This window comes from Lycium ferocissimum, chromosome 9 (assembly GCF_029784015.1).
Source record: "Lycium ferocissimum isolate CSIRO_LF1 chromosome 9, AGI_CSIRO_Lferr_CH_V1, whole genome shotgun sequence".
NCBI classification, from domain to species: domain Eukaryota; kingdom Viridiplantae; phylum Streptophyta; class Magnoliopsida; order Solanales; family Solanaceae; genus Lycium; species Lycium ferocissimum.
This window is the reverse complement of record NC_081350.1, coordinates 41,612,018-41,629,484: the sequence shown is the minus strand read 5'-3', so window position 1 is coordinate 41,629,484 and position 17,467 is coordinate 41,612,018. Positions and strand designations below refer to the sequence as shown.

Here is a 17,467-nt window from a genome sequence, read left to right as displayed (position 1 = left end):
AAGGAAAAAGGATGAAAAATGATATATTAGATTTCCCATAATGAAGGAACAAGAGAAAATTATAGCAAGAATGAGCATGTAGGCATAAGAACTTACATATTATTGGACGGATTTAAATTATATACAAAAATGACAGTTGTAAAGAAATTTCACGCTATCGGTGCAATTTTACTTAATAAAGCAGGTTATTATTCTATTACCGTATCGAGCTTGCTATGATGAGTTATACGTTGTTGTAGATCAACTTTACCCAATGATAAAATGCACATCGTTGCGCATAACTTAAACTATTTTTGGGCATGTTTGCTTGGTGAAATTATAGCTACTAGAGCAACAAACTATGAATCTAACGTAAGACTATTTGTTTCCAAAAAGATAGAAAAAAAGAAGAAGAGAGCGAACGAATCTAATATGGGACTAGGGTGGTGGGATTGGATTTTTAAAAGTTTATAAGCTAAAATTTAAAAGTTATAAGTTGTAATGCGGCTTTTGGGCTTTTGGAGCTTTATTTTATCTTTTTGGGCCTAAAAGTAAGTCTTAAAAACGAACTTTTATCTTTCACAGGCTCATAAAAAAAGTAAAAAAATGCTTAAAACCAATAAGAACTTAAAATAAGCCAATCCAAACACCCTCATAAATATTGTAAAAGAAGGCAGAGCAGTAAAAATTGCCCACTATAGAAGAATATTACAAAGTCAATCTATTAAAATTCAGATAACGTAGACCGATCAGAAAAGTTACCCACATTGTGGAAGAGTATGAATAATTACAAGTTTTTTACTCTTTTTCATAAAAAGTTGAACACGTGACCTCAGACTCTTGTGAAAGACTCTTTCCCCCCTGAATTTGAACAGCTTGGGAAACAAATTGCATCCAAATGCAGAGGATTGCCTCTAGCAATTGTTGTGATTGCCGGACTTCTCTCCAAAATTGGCAAAGCATTGACTGAGTGGCAAAGTGTTTGCGAGAATGTAAGTTCAGCAGTAAGCACAGAACCTGAAGCCCAATGCATGAGAGTCTTGGCTTTGAGTTACCATCATTTGCCTTCTCGCCTAAAACCGTGCTTTCTATATTTTGCAATTTTCCCGGAGGATGAACTTATTTCTGCAGATAGACTTGTGGAGTTATGGGCTGTAGAGGGATTTTTGAAGGCAGAAGAGTTGAAAAGTATAGAAGCGGTGGCAGAAACATGTCTAAACGAACTCACAGATAGAAGCTTAATTTCTGTCCACAAATTGAGTTTTGATGAAAAAATAGAGAGTTGTCGAATGCATGATGTGACCCGTGAATTTTGTTTGAGGGAAGCTCAGAAATGTGAATTTTGTGAATTTTGTAGGAGGAAAGAGTGATCAAAATCCCTGTGCGCAATCCATGCAGTGTTCCTCTAAGAGTCGAGGTCGGATCAGTATCCATAATGTGAAAGAATTCTCTAGGTGCCGTAACAGGAGTTCCATTTCAAGCTAGTAAGAGTACTAGATCTTACTCGAATTAAATTTCCAAGTTTTCCCAGTGAAATACTACATTTAATTCACTTGAGATACCTAGCTTTGTGTCTTCATCCTCTCTTAGAGCGGTCCACAGAAAAGGTTCCCTCATCAATAATAGACGTTCCCTCGTCAATAATAGACATACCTCCAACAATATCAAGCCTATGTTATCTGCAAAATTTTATACTTTATGCTACCAGTGACCAGAAATATCCTTTTATATTACCATCAGAAATTTTGACGATGCCGCAATTCCGATACCTCTATTTGTCCTGGAATTACTTGCGGTATTATGAGCCTACAGAGAAAAGTTTGGTATTGAAAAATTTGCAATGTCTCTCTAGATGGAATCCTTTTAATTGTACTGGGTCTGCATTTAGACTATTTCCCAATCTAAAGAAGTTGCAAATTAGTGGCGCCCGAGAAGATTTTTGTATTCGCAAGGACCAGTATGATTTTCGCTACTTACATCAGCTCGAGGAATTGGAATTTAATCTTAGTAATCAAGCTGCTAAATGCTTTCTAGAAAGAATTACACCTTCAGATTCTACTCTGCAAAATCCTTTAAGGCTTCAGAGAAAGCCAGGTTTATCTTTTCAACCTCTGCTCCTACCTCCGCTGAGGAAGGGTTTCCTCTCTTGAAGTTCTTGCTACTGCGCGGATTGGTTATATGGTACTGGAAAGCCAGTAGTGATCACTTTCCATGCCTTGAACGCCTATTTCTTGAAGATTGCTGGTTTTTGGATTCAATCCCTCAAGAGTTTGCAAATATAACCACACTTACTCTAATTGATATAGATCGATGTTCAAAATCTGTTCTGAGTTCCGCCAAGCAGATTCAACAGGACATTCAAGACAACTATGGAGGTTGTATTGACGTCCATATTCGTGATCCTCTGTAAGACATCTTCTTCCTTGATTTTTCTTGTAATTATTTCTTGTATTTGTGCTTCCAAATTAAGTACGCTAAAGCTAATGCTTGTTTGGTGAGGAATATTTACTCTATTTTCAGTTTGATTAGAGGATTTTCCAACAGAATGTCGATTTTTAATGCTATCACTAAAATCAATCATATTGTTATTTTGTATAAACAGAATTACTTTCATAATGCAAACTAGATATTTCCAAAATAAGTTTTCATTTTTTAATTTTTTCTTCCTGTGAAACTTTGGTGGAATAGTAAAAGTTGGGGTCTCATACATCTGAGATCACGTGTTCAACTTTTTATGAAAAAGAGTAAAAAAAACTTGTAATTATTCACACTCTTCCACAATGTAGGTAACTTTGTTGACCAGTCTACGTTATCTGAATTTTAATAGATTGACTTTGTAATATTCTTCAATACTGGGCAATTTTTACTACTCTGCCTTCTTTTACAATATTTATGAGGGTGTTTGGATTGGCTTATTTTAAGTGCTTATTGGTTTTAAGTTTTTATTTTTTTTATTTTTTATGGTGTTTGGGAAAGATAAAAAGTGTTTTTAAGTACTTATTTTTAGGTCCAAAAAGTACAAAAATAAGCTAAAAGCCAAAAGTTGGGTATTACCAACTTATAACTTTTAAATTTTAGCTTATAAGCTTTTAAAAAGCCAATCCAACCACCCTAGTCCCATATTAGATTCGTTCGCTCTCCTTTTTTTTCTTTCTTTTCGGAAACAAATAGTCTGACGTTAGATTCATAGTTTGTTGCTCTAGTAGCTATAATTTCACCAAGCAGACATGCCCAAAAATAGTTTAAGTTATGCACAATGATGTGCATTTTATCATTGGATAAAGTTGATCTACAACAACGTATAACTCATCATAGCAAGCTCGATATGGTAATAGAATAATAACCTGCTTTATTAAGTAAAATTGCACCGATAGCATGAAATTTCTTTACAACTGTCATTTTTGTATATAATTTAAATCCGTCCAATAATGTGTAAGTTCTTATACCTACATGCTCATTCTTGCTATAACTTTCTCTTGTTCCTTCATTATGGGAAATCTAACATATCATTTTTCATCATTTGCACCTTCTTTTTTTTTCTGCAGCTCGTGGTGATGACCTTAGGTTTGCTACGGATTATCCAGTTCTCTGAAAGAAATGTCAATTCAGAAGTCAAATGTGTGTGGTGTAGCTTTTGTTTATTTTCATTTTCTTTCAATATTATTAGAATAGGGGGCAGGATGATTGCAAATGTTTTGTAATTTAATTGTATATGATCTTTAGTATAGCAGTTTGTCAGTGTTTTGTAAATACTCCAAATTTTATATTCATATTGTATGTGCCAGAACAGGCTCCATTCCACAAATTTAGAGTTGATTTCCCAAAAGGTCACTCAACTATTCTTGTTGGAACACAAAAGTCACTTAACTTTGTTTTGTAATTGAAAAGCCACTCAACTTTCATCTTTGTAACACAAAAGTCACTTACCTTTGTTTTGTAATTGAAAAGTCACTCAACTTTTATCTTTGTAACACAAAAGTCATTCAACTCATTTTAGTCAACTCTTGCTGACGTGATATTTTTTTAAAAGTTAAATTCTTATTTAATATAAACTCACTAATTTTTACCATTTAGTGACCCGCCCTACTAACTTGACCTGCTATCTAATGAATTTAGTGATGGACTTGATGAAGATGTCTGAGAACTGATCAGCAATGTAAATTTTGTACATCAGAGGATTAATATAGCAATTTTGAACAAAATCACTACTCCTGGCTCATTAACTAAGTGAATTGAAACGTTGATTATCGATATGGCATTTACTTTCCCTGCAATCACTACCAACTTCTTATGGTATTCTCTGTAAAATTCAAGCTGCTTGCTCAAGGAAATTGTATTTTGAGTACATCATAGATGAAAAGAAGAACAAAGGTACAATTCGACTCGGTTGATTTACGTAATATTTTGTGAATAGAATGTATAAAATTTCAATCCTTAGTGTTTTGTTACAAAAAATTGGATAGCAGGTCCGTTTAGTGGGGCGGATCACCAAATGGTAAAAATGAGTGAGTTTATATTAAATAAGGATTTAACTTTTAAGAAAATGTCATGTCAGCAAAAGTTGACTAAAATGAGTTGAGTGATTTTTGTGTTACAGAGATGAAAGTTGAGTGACTTTCTAGTTACAAAACAAAGTTAAGTGACTTTTGTGTTACAATGACGATAGTTGAGTGATTTTCCAGTTACAAAACAAAGTTAAGTGACTTTTGTGTTACAATGAGGATAGTTGAGTGACCTTCTGAGATATTAAGCAATTCCCGAGTGTGGAGACTTCTCCCAGTAAATTGGGATACTGAAGATGGGAGGGACATCATTATATGCAATGCAAGAAATATCTCTCCAAGTCGTAGAGGTGAAGGTTAATGTGTGTTAAGTGTTTGTACAAAATCATTTTAACTTGAAAGCATATTTGAGCTATGATTCTACACATTGTGATAGAGTTTTGTCCATACCTGCTAGTGTTGGAAAACTTAATTAACAACACAAGATCGCAAGTAAATCATTAGACAGCGACATAAATCTAGAAGATTAGTAAGGTCACTTACTTGATCCATTGTAAGAATCGATCAACTGAAGTCATGATCTTCTAAGTCTTGTTACTTTTTTTATGACACTTCTTTTAATGAGCGGAGAGAGATGGGAGGGACATCATATATAATAGCGAGACACCTCTTCCATGAGATATAACTCTTCAAAGGCAAATATCCGCATCTCTCGGATGAATTGAAATAAGCGTGACTTGTATGAGATAGAAAAATATTTTGATCTTATTTAATATATACGTGATGATGTTTATGAAAAATATTGATGCGGAAATAATGTGGAAGTAGGGGCAAAATGGTAAAAATGAGAAAAGTTGAGGGGCAAAATGGGAATTTCACATAGAGTTTCATGAAGGTTCAAAAAAAAAAAAAAAAAAAAGAAAAGGATGAAAATTGATGACAAAATAAGTCATCTTTTCTAGAAAAATATAAGAAATTTCTACACATTGTGATAAATATATATGTAGAGAGGGTGGACAAAATAAGACATAATGTTCTTCCAATTCAAGGAGCAAGAAAGAAAGCAAGGAAGAAGAGAAATAAAAAAGGGCTATTCGGCCATGATGATGGAGGAAAATCCATGGAAAAAAATTGTTCAAAAATTTCTTTCCTACTAATTGAAACGTCCCTAACATCATGAAGAAATTATTGGAGCAAGCAAAGTGTTCGTTTTTAAAAACACAATTCTAGCGAAGGAGGAATTAAATGGAAAAGATTAGATTCAATTCTTTTCTTATGAATTATGGATGATTGTACATGTTGTAGTGTGTAGAATGAAACGATAAAAAATTATTAAAATATGGATGTTGAATAGTTGGCATATATAGTTGAGGCCGTGTGGTCATAGTATGATTTGGAAAAGAATGGATTAATTTTATGTAGTATGTTAGTTGTTGTTGCGATGTATGGAGAAGGAGGAAATTCATGAAACTAAGGGTGTAGTTGTTGTGGTAGAGAATGATGTTGTGTGGTGAGCTATGATGAATTAATTTCATGTGATATTCTAGTTGATGTTGTCTTATATGAAGGTTTGAAGGGGTGGAGAAATTGTTTGTAGAAAGAAGTTCGTGTAATATTAGTATGCTTCCATATATTTGCATGAATATGATATTAGCAATGCATGGTTGATATGGTTTATGAATCTAGAAGGAAAATGTGTGGTTACACTTTTTTGTTGAAACTTGCGGGTATATATTGTGAATATTGAGAGTGTCGTTGAAATGATTGTTGATATTGTTGTGGATAGTTTGGCAGGAGTTCCGTTCTCGGATTGTTGTCGAATTGGTAGGAGTTGTATCTCGGGAAGAGATATATAAATTTTATTTGAAAGATTAAGACAAGTATTGGTTAACTCTTAAAGCACTATGATTAATATTTGCTATGACCAATTGTAGATTTTGGAGGAAACGGGATTTGAATTTGGATAACCGGCGGAAAAGGTAGTTAATTCCTAGTTGTAGGTTTGATTACAAATCACAACATATAAAATCCGAGTTTGAATTTGCCCTTTTTCATTCATACCTTATATATATAAATGGATTTATATAGACGTCCCTCAACTTGTAAAAATAACATTTTATTAGATAATTAAAGGGAATATGGTGGGCATAAGAATTTTGATATAAGTGTTCGATAGCATTTGATCATTACGATAAATACTCCGATTATATTAAATATGTGAGTATTACCGAGTTAGGTATTGCCGGTATAAGCATTCCAAATAGAGAATTTCTAACAATCTCGGCTATGAGTACTGGATATATCCTTGGGCCACATATATGTTCTTCGAACGATCTCGGATCGCTTAAAAAACTTTATAGCTCGCGCAATTTTTGGATTCTAAACAATCGGTAGTCCATTAATCGTACTAATATGGGATCAAATGATTTTCATAACATATATTCGTCACTAAACCCATCGGTATTGTGCGCATGCCTAATAGTCCGATATCAATGCAAATCAATGACATATATGATGATCGAGTATGGATGCATAGCATGAAAATTGCATGTAAAATTGATCTTGCGTATCCCTGTTTCGGAGGGCGGGATACGCCTATATGATAATATATGGTCCTACTTTTGTGATGATTTAAATAGTCAATAAACCACTTTCTTACACTTTCTACACCACGAATACGCGGGGTATGTCAAACGCTGATAACTTTATATTCGAGACTTTTCAATAAACACTCATACGTATTCATAAATTTCATAAGACTTTACATGTCGATAAAATATATTTAAACATATTAGTCAAAATAACTAAAACAACAAATTCGCCTCCGTCCAACGTGTGACATCACGGTGCGCTACGTATTTTCTGCACCTCTTCGGACATCGTCGTAATTGTAAAATAAGCATTTTAGTACTGGGTCACTCGATCATCCTTATTATATAGCTCCGGTTTGTGTCGAAAAAAAAAAAAAAAAACTTTAGGTTTGTTTCGTTACCTTTCATGAGCGGGTCCATAATAATGGGGTTTGTACTAATATGCTTTATTGACATAAGAAGACTCTGAACTCTTTCCTTCACACAATTAGAAATTTAATGTGTATATGCTTTAGTTTCGACAAACTTCGGATATACATATTCTAGACACATATATATATATATATATATATATATATATATATATATATATATATATATATATATATATATATATATCCAAAAACGATTCGTCTCAAGATCCCTAACACAGCATTATTATTTAGTCTTTGGACATAAATAATAATTTATAAGTGGTACCCTTATACTTAGTTCATAAATATTGATTACCAAATCGGCCTAGTAATATGTCTTTCTTTGGACCGACACATTACCAGCATGAGATTACTAAATGCATTACATATTCATGACTGTCCATAATCTGGCCAAAATAATCTTCCTTTGGAATAATTATTTCGCATGGACAAAACATATTTAATGTTCAAAATAAATAAATTTTATCTAATAGAGGTTACTTTGGCAACATATTAGACAAATCTATTCCATTTGAAACAAGAAACACATGGTATAATTCCATTCCCAGTATAAAAAAGCAACTGGGAAAATGCCGATCGATATTAGTAATTTTCTATTTATGGACTCGCATATCATTTTTTTGCACGGATTGCCCTTCTTTGGGGTGGTCTTTAAATTTTGCCCCTCAAATTAGTGGTCTTTAAGTTTTGCCCTTCGCTTGAAAAGTTGGCCGAAAATATTGAGGTTCTGGGTTGGAACCCCCGCTCAGGCATACAAATAAAAATAAGTTTGCAAGAAAAGGCTTTGGAAAAAGTCCGCCTTATGCAGCATAAGTTGCCTTAAGGCATAACTAAAAGTTTGCCTTATAAGGCAACCTATGCTGGATCCGGCATAACTTTAGTTATGCCTTTAAGACAACTTATGTTGTCTCCGGCATAAATACAAGTTTGCCTTATAAATTGCGCGCCTTAAGGCATAAAATTTAGGGAAAATTTCAATAATGTAGACTCTAGCATACAAAATTACATTTGCGTAGCCATATTTTTAAATTACACCCCGCACAACCACTTTTTCACGATATACAACATTATACAATAATATACAACTTTATACATCTGGAGTAGACAATGTATCAACCTTGCATAAAAGTATATAAGAGGTGTTTATACACACTTTTACACTAGTATACAATATTATACAGACTTATTCAAGATGTGTTTACATATGAGGAGTTTAAATAAAATGTATAATACGTTTTTGTACACACTTCTACACCTATAAAAGTGTATAATAGCATGGAAGCTGCACATATTCTAAATTTGTAACAATCACTGCTATTTGTCTTATACACGTAAGCTATAAACTTAGGAATATCACGTGAAACAATTGACTACGTACAGTTGCTTTCAAGAACGATAAACAAAGCCATAGAGCAACATCAAAGCTATAGAAGTTGGCTAGCTCGGGTAAATAAAAAAATATTGGCTAATGCGGGTAAATATTTTCTTCAAAGTGTCATACAGTGTTATTTTCCCTCAAATTTATGCCAAATTTATGCCGGATCCGGCATAACTTTCCCCAAGCCTTGCCTTGCGAAATTATTTTTTATTTTTATGCCGGAGTCGTGGTTCGAACCCAAAACCTCAGGGTTTCTACGCGAAGGGTAAAAATTAAAGACCAGTAATTTTGAGGGGCAAAAATTAAAGACCACCCCGAATGAGGGGCATTCCTGCGAATTGCCCCTCACATGTTAATATATTTTACATAGATATGCTATCATTAAAGGAGCCCATGTTATGCTCTAATAAAATATTATTATACGGGTCTAAGAAGTATCAATTATCCTTTTCTTTATTGTATTTTTGATGGACACACAATTTATGAAAAGGTTTAATGAAAAGACATCTTTTCATTTGAAAAGACACCAACGTAACCTTTAAAAGGGGTGATCCCTAAAGTTAGAATATGTTCTCTTTCTTTTCTTTCCCATTTCTGAAAAGATAAAGTATCAAGAACTATTCCAGACTTTGAAGACACACTTCTTCAATCAAGTTTTCTCAATCAACTCTTGCAATGGAACAAGGTTAGTGTTCCTATAATTATTCTTCACAGTAGCGGAGCCAAGATTCTGATTAAGGGTGTTCAAGCTTATAATATAAAGTAAGTAATTTTTTTCAATAAGTTGGTGCAACGGAAAATTTAAATCGAACTACATAATATTTAGCTTTGCTATTTTGCTTCGTAGTTTTTCCTAAAAGCATAATTCAAGCACTAAATTTGAAATGTGTTTTAGGTTTCTATTGCAAATTTTAGTTGAGCAAAGAAAATCACTCACGAGAGTCCAATAAAAAAATCACTAGGTACTAATTAAGAAATTTTTTTAAAGGTAACCAAAAAAAAAAAAAAAAAAGAAGCACGAGCAAACAATCGATTTCGGCAGCGCTCCAATGGTGGTTTCACGACCCAAACCGGAGGGCCATGACGGGCTCCTGGGCCCTACCTACCGAACACCACTAATCATGCTTTCATATCATAATCATAAACAAGGGTGGACCACGAGGGTCTGCTAGATCATAAGAGAAATATGCTAAAAAAGGGATGAGCCCGAAAAGACATACTATATAGCTATGCTGGACAAAATGTACAAGCCAACAAGGCTATCATAGATAACTATACAATAAAATGTAGGCCGAGGGGACCACACAACGTCTGACTATACCATACCATCTACAAGCCTCTACTGGAGTATATGACATAACAAGGTTGGGACAAGGCCCCCCTATACCCGTACGTACACAAAAAATATAACATACCAAAACACAACAACAACTCCGGAACAAGGGGAGTGCTCCAATATCAGCTGAACAACAACCTACAAAGGCAGATCGTTAACCTGTCTACCTAAACCTGCGGGCATGAAACGCAACGCCCCCAGAAAAGGGACGTCAGTACGAACAAAGTACTGAGTATGTAAGGTAGGAAAGTAACATGAAGGAGACATAAAAGTACATAGGATGAAAGGAATGCAACTTGTATGTCTGAACTGCCTTTGAGGGCTAATGATATGCATAAATACTGTGCATGCATGCATATATGTGCACACCTGGGGGTCATACATATACATATGCGTATATAACGCACATACGTCATGCCTCTGTGGGCATCCCATCGTATCATATCGGCCTCCGTGGGCATCATCATCATGTGACCAGCTGATCAAGTGGTAGTGCGTATATAACGCCATCACCTTCCCCATACCCCATATAGATAATACATAATATACGCGTATATAATGCCTGAGGGGTCATAGGTTTGTACATATATATATATATATATATATATATATATGATAAGAGTATATCCTAAATCTGTCAGAGTGACGTAAGGTCGGTACACCTTCGAACATCATTATGAACTAGCATTTTCATCAACAAGTGGCTCTATGAATCATACTAAATCTGAAGAAAGACGTACTGAACAACATTACTAGATCATGAATCAACATGGACCATCCCTAGCTACTATGAATAGAATCATTATGGAGTAGCGTTACGTTTACGTTTCGTTCATAAGGATCATACCAAAAGAAGGAAAGTTAGCCTTCACATACCTCAAGTCGTCAACAAATCCCACAATTAAACTACCGGGCTAGTATTCCAATCTCCTTGGTCACTACAGTATACCTAGCAGCCAACAACATAACAACAACCTAAATCATGCCTAAACGAACTTAGAGATAGAAGTTTAATTTCTGTCCACAAATTGGGTTTTGATGAAAAAATAGGGAGTTGTCAAATGCATGATGTGACCCGTGAAATCTGTTTGAGGGAAGCTCGAAATGTGAATTTTGTGAACGTTGTAGGACGAAAGAGTGATCAAAATAGATGTGCGCAATCCATGCAGTGTTCCTCTACGAGTCGAGGTCGGATCAGTATCCATAATGAGGTAGAATTGGCTAGGTGTCATAACAGTGAGGCTCATTCTCTTATCATGTCTCGTATATTCCAATTCTTCATGCCGGAGTTGCCTTTCAAGCTAGTAAGAGTGCTAGACCTTGCTTCAATTTGGTGTCCAACTTTTCCCAGTGGAATACTACATTTAATTCACTTGAGATACCTAGCTTTGACTCCTTCTCCTGGCATGAAGCATTATCTAGGATTCGGAGAAGAGGTTCCCTCATCAATAATTGACATTCCTCCATCGATGTCAAGCCTATGTTATCTGCAAACTTTTATACTTCATTTTACCATTAACTGGATATATCCTTTCATGTTACCATTGGAAATTTTTACGATGCCGCAATTGAGGTACCTCAATTTGGTCTGGAATTACTTGCGGTATGAGCCCACAGAGAATAGTTTGATTTTGAAGAATTTGCAATGTCTCCTTGGATTTAATCCTTTGTATTGTACTGGGTCTGCATTTATACTACTTCCCAATTTAAAGAAGTTGTTAATACGTGGCGTCTGAGAAGACTTTTGTAGTTGCAAGGACCTGTATGATTTTCGCTACTTACATCAGCTCAAGGAATTGGAATTTTATCTTAGTAATTCAATTGCTCAATGCTTTCTCGAAAGAATTACACCTTCAGGTTCTACTCTGCAAAATCCTTTAAGGTGGCAGAGGAAAAGGCCACATCCATCTCTTCCGTCTTTGCTCTTACCTCCTCCGGATGCTTTTCCACAAAACCTTAAGAATTTAACTTTTAACGGACCTTTCTACTTGCCATGGGAGGATCTGAGCATTGTTGGTAAATTGCCCAAACTCGAGTCCCTTAAACTATCAGCTCTTGCCTGCAGTGGCTGGGAGTGGGAAGTAGCTGAGGAAGGGTTTCCTCGCTTGAAGTTCTTGCTACTGAACTATTTGGATATACTGTACTGGAGAGCCAGTAGTGATCACTTTCCATGCCTTGAACGCCTATTTCTTAATACTTGCTTCCGTTTGTATTCAATCCCTCAAGAATTTGCAGATATAACCACACTTACTCTAATTGATATAGAACTATGTCCAGAATCTGTTGGGAGTTCCGCCAAGCAGATTCAACAAGACATTCAAGACAACTATGGAGGTTCTAAAGAGGTCGATATTCATGATCCTTGATTTTTCTTATAATTATTTCTTGTATTTGTGCTTCCAAATTATATATAGCTAAGGCGTGTTTGGTGAGGAATATTTACTCTATTTTCAGTTTGATTAGATGATTGTCCTAAGAATGTCGATTTTTAATGCTATCACTAAAATCAATCATATTATTATTTTGTATAAACAGAATTAGTTTCGTAATATAAACTAGATATTTCCAAAATAAGTTTCATTTTTTTTTTTTTTTTACCTGTGAAACTTTGATCGAATAGTAAAAGTTGGGGTCTCTTACGTATGAGGTCACGTGTTAAACTTTTTATGAAAAAGAGTATAAACTTGTAATTATTCATACTCTTCCACAATGTGGGTAACTTTGCTGATCGGTCTACGTTATCTGAATTTTAATAGATTGACTTTGTAATATTCTTCAATAGTGGGTAATTTTTACTGCTCTGCCTTCTTTTACAATATTTATGAGGGTGTTTTGTTTGGCTTATTTTAAGTGCTTATTGGTTTTAAACTTTTTTCTACTTTTTGTGGTGTTTGAGAAATATAAAAAATATTTTTAAATACTTACTTTTAGGCCTAAAAAGTACAAAAATAAGCCAAAAGTCAAAAGTTGGGTCTTACAAATTATATCTTTTAAATTTTAGCTTATAAGCTTTTAAAAAGTCAATCCAACCACCCTAGTCCCATTTAGATTCGTTCGCTCTCTTTTTTTTTTCTTTCTTTTTGGAAATAAATAGTCTTACGTTAGATTCATAGTTTGTTGCTTTAGTAGCTGTAATTTCACCGAGCAGCCATGCCCAAAAATAGTTTTAAGTTATGCGCAATAATGTGCATTTTATCATTGGGTAAAGTTGATCTACAACAACGTATAACTCATCATAGCAAGCTCGATACGGTAATAGAATAATAACCTGCTTTATTAAGTAAAATTGCACCGATAGTGTGAAATTTCTTTACAGCTGTCATTTTTGTATATAATTTAAATCTGTCCAATAATGTGTAAGTTCTTATACCAGCAAGCTCATTCTTGCTATAATTTTCTCTTGTTCCTTAATTATGGGAAATCTAACATACTCCCTCTGTTTCAATTTATGTGAACCCATTTCCTTTTAAGTCCGTGTCAAATGAATGACCTCTTTTCTAATTTGGAAACAAATTCGCTTTATGAAATGATTTACAGCTACACAAATATTTAAGATTTATTTTGAACCACAAGTTTCAAAAGTTTTCACTTTTCTTAAAATGTCGTGCCTCACCAAATGTGTTCACATAAATCAAACGGAGGAGTATCATTTTTCATCCTTCGTGGTTTTTTTTCTGCAGCAACTGATGATGATCTTAAGGTGTTCTGCGGATTATCCAGTTCTTTGAAAGAAATGTCAATTCATAAATCAAATGTGTGTGGTGTAGTTTTTGTTTATTTTATTTTCATTTTCTTTCAATAATTTTAGAATAGGAGGCAGGATGATTGCAAATGGCTTGTAATTTAATTTATGTGATCTTTAGTATAGCTGTTTGTCAGTGTTTTTGGAAATACTCCAAATTTTATATTCATATTGTATGTGCCAGAACAGGCTCCATTGTGCAAATTTAGCAATTCCCATTTCTATATATTTTCGCTTTGTTTGTTCTAAATATTGGTAGGTTACCCGGAGAATTAGATCTGTATAAACAAGCAGGGAGATTGAAAACTTCTCGTTTGAAACTATGAACGACCAGTAAATAGCACAGGATAGTTGCATGTTCTTACTTATTTCATAAAATAGGATGCTTGAATATACATAACAACAATCACGCGAAAAGGTGTCTTATAGTCCTAACTGATATGGAACTCAATTTTTTTTTGCATAGTTGTCTTCAATATCCTGTTGAATTTGCTCGGCGGAAATTTTACAACAGATTTCAGATAGGACTTTTGAAAGTTCGTAAACTCAAATTCACAGTTCTGCTTCTTTGTTTTTATGGGAAATACATTAGGCTTATGCTGCTCTTACTTCCCTTATGAGCACCATCAAACATTCAATGCAATTTCCTAGATTGATCCCGGGAGAGCCGTTATAGAGAAACCCTGAACAATAACAGGCGATTTTGAGGCATTTGTATCCAGCACAGAGTATATAGTTGACGTGGAATCAAGAAAACTTCTCTCAGCAAAAATCCCAATTTCACGACGAATAGATTTTTTTTTTTTTTTTTTTTTTGAACTTCGTTTTCTCTTGAAATGAGCAGTAACAATTTGTATATCCAATTTATGAGATATGTAATAATTTGTGACTATCTGTAAAGTACGTTTCGTTTCTTGGGTTTCTTCAATCTACCTCGCAAAGAAAGAAGAAAGGCTAAAGCTAGCGGCCCTAGAGAAATTGCACCAACTTCCTTACTAAAAGCTTCACACAGGAACTGATAGAAAAATTAGGCCACCAGTAGAAAGGTGTTATGTTATATCTATTGGGCTTACATGCAACAATGACAATCTAAGGCCCGTTCTATTTTCCATTTTTCTGGAGATTGCTCATGTAGTATAATGCCAAAGTTGGTGCGTTTCATGCGATTAAGAATACTAAATCTTGCTTCACTGAAGTTGAGTACTTTCACCATTTGTATACTTCTTGTAGTTCACTTGAGAAACCTAGCTTTGTTTATTTCTAAGGACAAAATTTTATCACATTAGTATTTTTCCTCCATCAATAGCTAGCCTTCATTATCTCGAAACTTTTTAGACAAAAGGGTCTCAATTCTCTCTGTTGCACTGATCGTTTATAGTTACCATTGTAAATTATGAATATGTTGCAATTGAGGCACCTCTGTCTAAACTCGAATATCTTGCGTTCTTTCCAATTTATGAGCAAAGTAATAATTTGAATATCTGGAATGTGTGTTCCTTTTCTTGGGAGTCTTTAATTTACAGAAATAGCACCAACTTACCCAAAGCTTCACACAGGATCTGATGTTGCATCTTTTATTAAGTTGATACATTTTAGCTTTCCTAATATTAATGGATCTTGCTATCGTGTCACGACCTGTACCCCGTGGGTGTATGGGGTGCCCTATTTGGACACCCAAACAGACTTCCATACCAAATCATCATAATTTAGCTTAGCTCAAATATCATATTCATCATTATTAGCAGAAGTGAAAATAAATGCTATCTTAAGCGGTCGCGCATACAAAAGTGTCATATCAAAGTCAGAGAGGCGGCGGAATATACATCGCCGAACATATATACACATATACAAATACAAGGGCCATTATGGCCACCATAACGTGCACGGGACCGCGCTAAGATGCAAATCATAAACAAATCGAACATACATAGGACCCATGACCCACACGATGATACGGGCCCTACAAATCATAACGAAATCATATGACGGGACGGCCCCGCCGTACCCCAAATAGTCAAACGTACGTAAACATATATATCACGATAGATATGTACCAACATATAGGCTCCGGATCAAAAGGAGCGCTCGTAACAGCGAATGTGTGGCCTACGTTGGCGTATCACGAACCTACGTACCGCGGGCATGAAACGCGCGACCCCGAAGAAAGGGGGTCAGTACGAAGGATGTACTGAGTATGTAAAGCATAAGGTGCAGAAATCCAAATCTTAGCTGAAGTAAAAGTATAAGGAGAGAAAATACCGAATCAGTATATCAGATCTGTACTGGAGACATATATATATAATGCAAATCGAAATCATGCATAACGCTCAGGAACGTGGTCACCACTCCGACGCTGGTGCCACACACAGCATAACTCCTAAGGTTTCAAATCTCCGTACACCCCGAACACAACATATCATATCATCAAACATATCATAAGCCATATCACAAGATAACCCATAACCGGAACCCCGCCCTATGGCGAGGTCTCGGAACCGTAACACAGCATACCGCCGAATTTATCATAGTGCGCACGATCACAAACCTGCCCGGAACCGGCGAACGATGTCATAGTATAGGCACGAGCGCAGTAGTGCGTGCCATATGCATATATCCATATTAAATTTCAAAGCTCGGCAAATAAATACATATCCATACTTATTTTAAGATCAAAAGGCTCAGAGTAAGTATTGGGTCTGTTGGAATTAATATACAAAGGATGTGAGCCTTTAGATTTACAAAGCTTACGAAAATTACTTCATAAACTTTTTAAGAAAATTTAGTGTCGTTCACGTTTAGGGGCTTTCAAATAACTTACGGAACAACCAAACGAGTCTCAAACTCATAGGCAAAGATCCTCCCTTTATATCATACAAAAGTAGATTAAGTAAGACCAACGAAAGAAACCTCGGCTAGTGGGCCCACCTCGGGTCAAGTCGAGGTGGCGGGCATAAATTACGAACTTTAGGCTCTATAGAGTCATCTATGTAAGCCTCCGAACAATTCTATCACATTTGCGCAAATTATGGACGTTCGAATAGTTTTCCAACAAAACATAAGAATTATGATTCAATTGTACTAACGAATAGTAATTAAAATCAAACTCGGGTTTCGATGAGCAGATAAACCCGAGGCTCAAATTCAAACCTAGTATATCTAGACATGCCAACAAAAGGAAGGGATAGCTTTCCATACCTCGTTCGACCTCTTAATTGCTACGCTTAATCGTCCGGACTCGTACGTCTACAATTAAAGAGATTCACATTATGTTAGTCCCTTTATCGCACATTTGTTCCGAATTTCAAGCCACACTATTTTATTTCTGTCGAAAATCGAAAAGATCTCCCCGTTTATATGCCTAGCCCGAATTCTCAATCCAATAACCAACAACAATGATGGCAATACCAACATTAATAACATAATTTCCATGCCAAATTATTCCATAGAACGGCCACACGCTCGTTTTCCAACTTTCGTAAATAATTGACTCAAGATACAATCATTT

General features: G+C 35.1%; 1 protein-coding gene and 1 pseudogene across 2 annotated transcripts in view; both read left to right on the top strand.

Moving 5' to 3' along the window:
* Positions 1 to 3,805, top strand: part of LOC132030856 (putative late blight resistance protein homolog R1A-10) — a 15,402-nt gene extending 11,597 nt beyond the window's left edge. Inside the window, exon 3 of one of the 2 annotated variants that reach the window (XM_059420619.1) lies at positions 3,525 to 3,805. In XM_059420619.1, the coding sequence (XP_059276602.1) occupies positions 3,525 to 3,534 (10 nt within the window). In that variant the 3' untranslated portion in view covers positions 3,535 to 3,805. The remainder of the gene's footprint in view (positions 1 to 3,524) is intronic. The other variant, XM_059420620.1, reaches the window with a different exon arrangement.
* Positions 3,806 to 11,203: 7,398 nt separating this feature from the next.
* Positions 11,204 to 13,259, top strand: LOC132030857 (putative late blight resistance protein homolog R1B-8; annotated as a pseudogene).
* Positions 13,260 to 17,467: the final 4,208 nt, after the last annotated feature.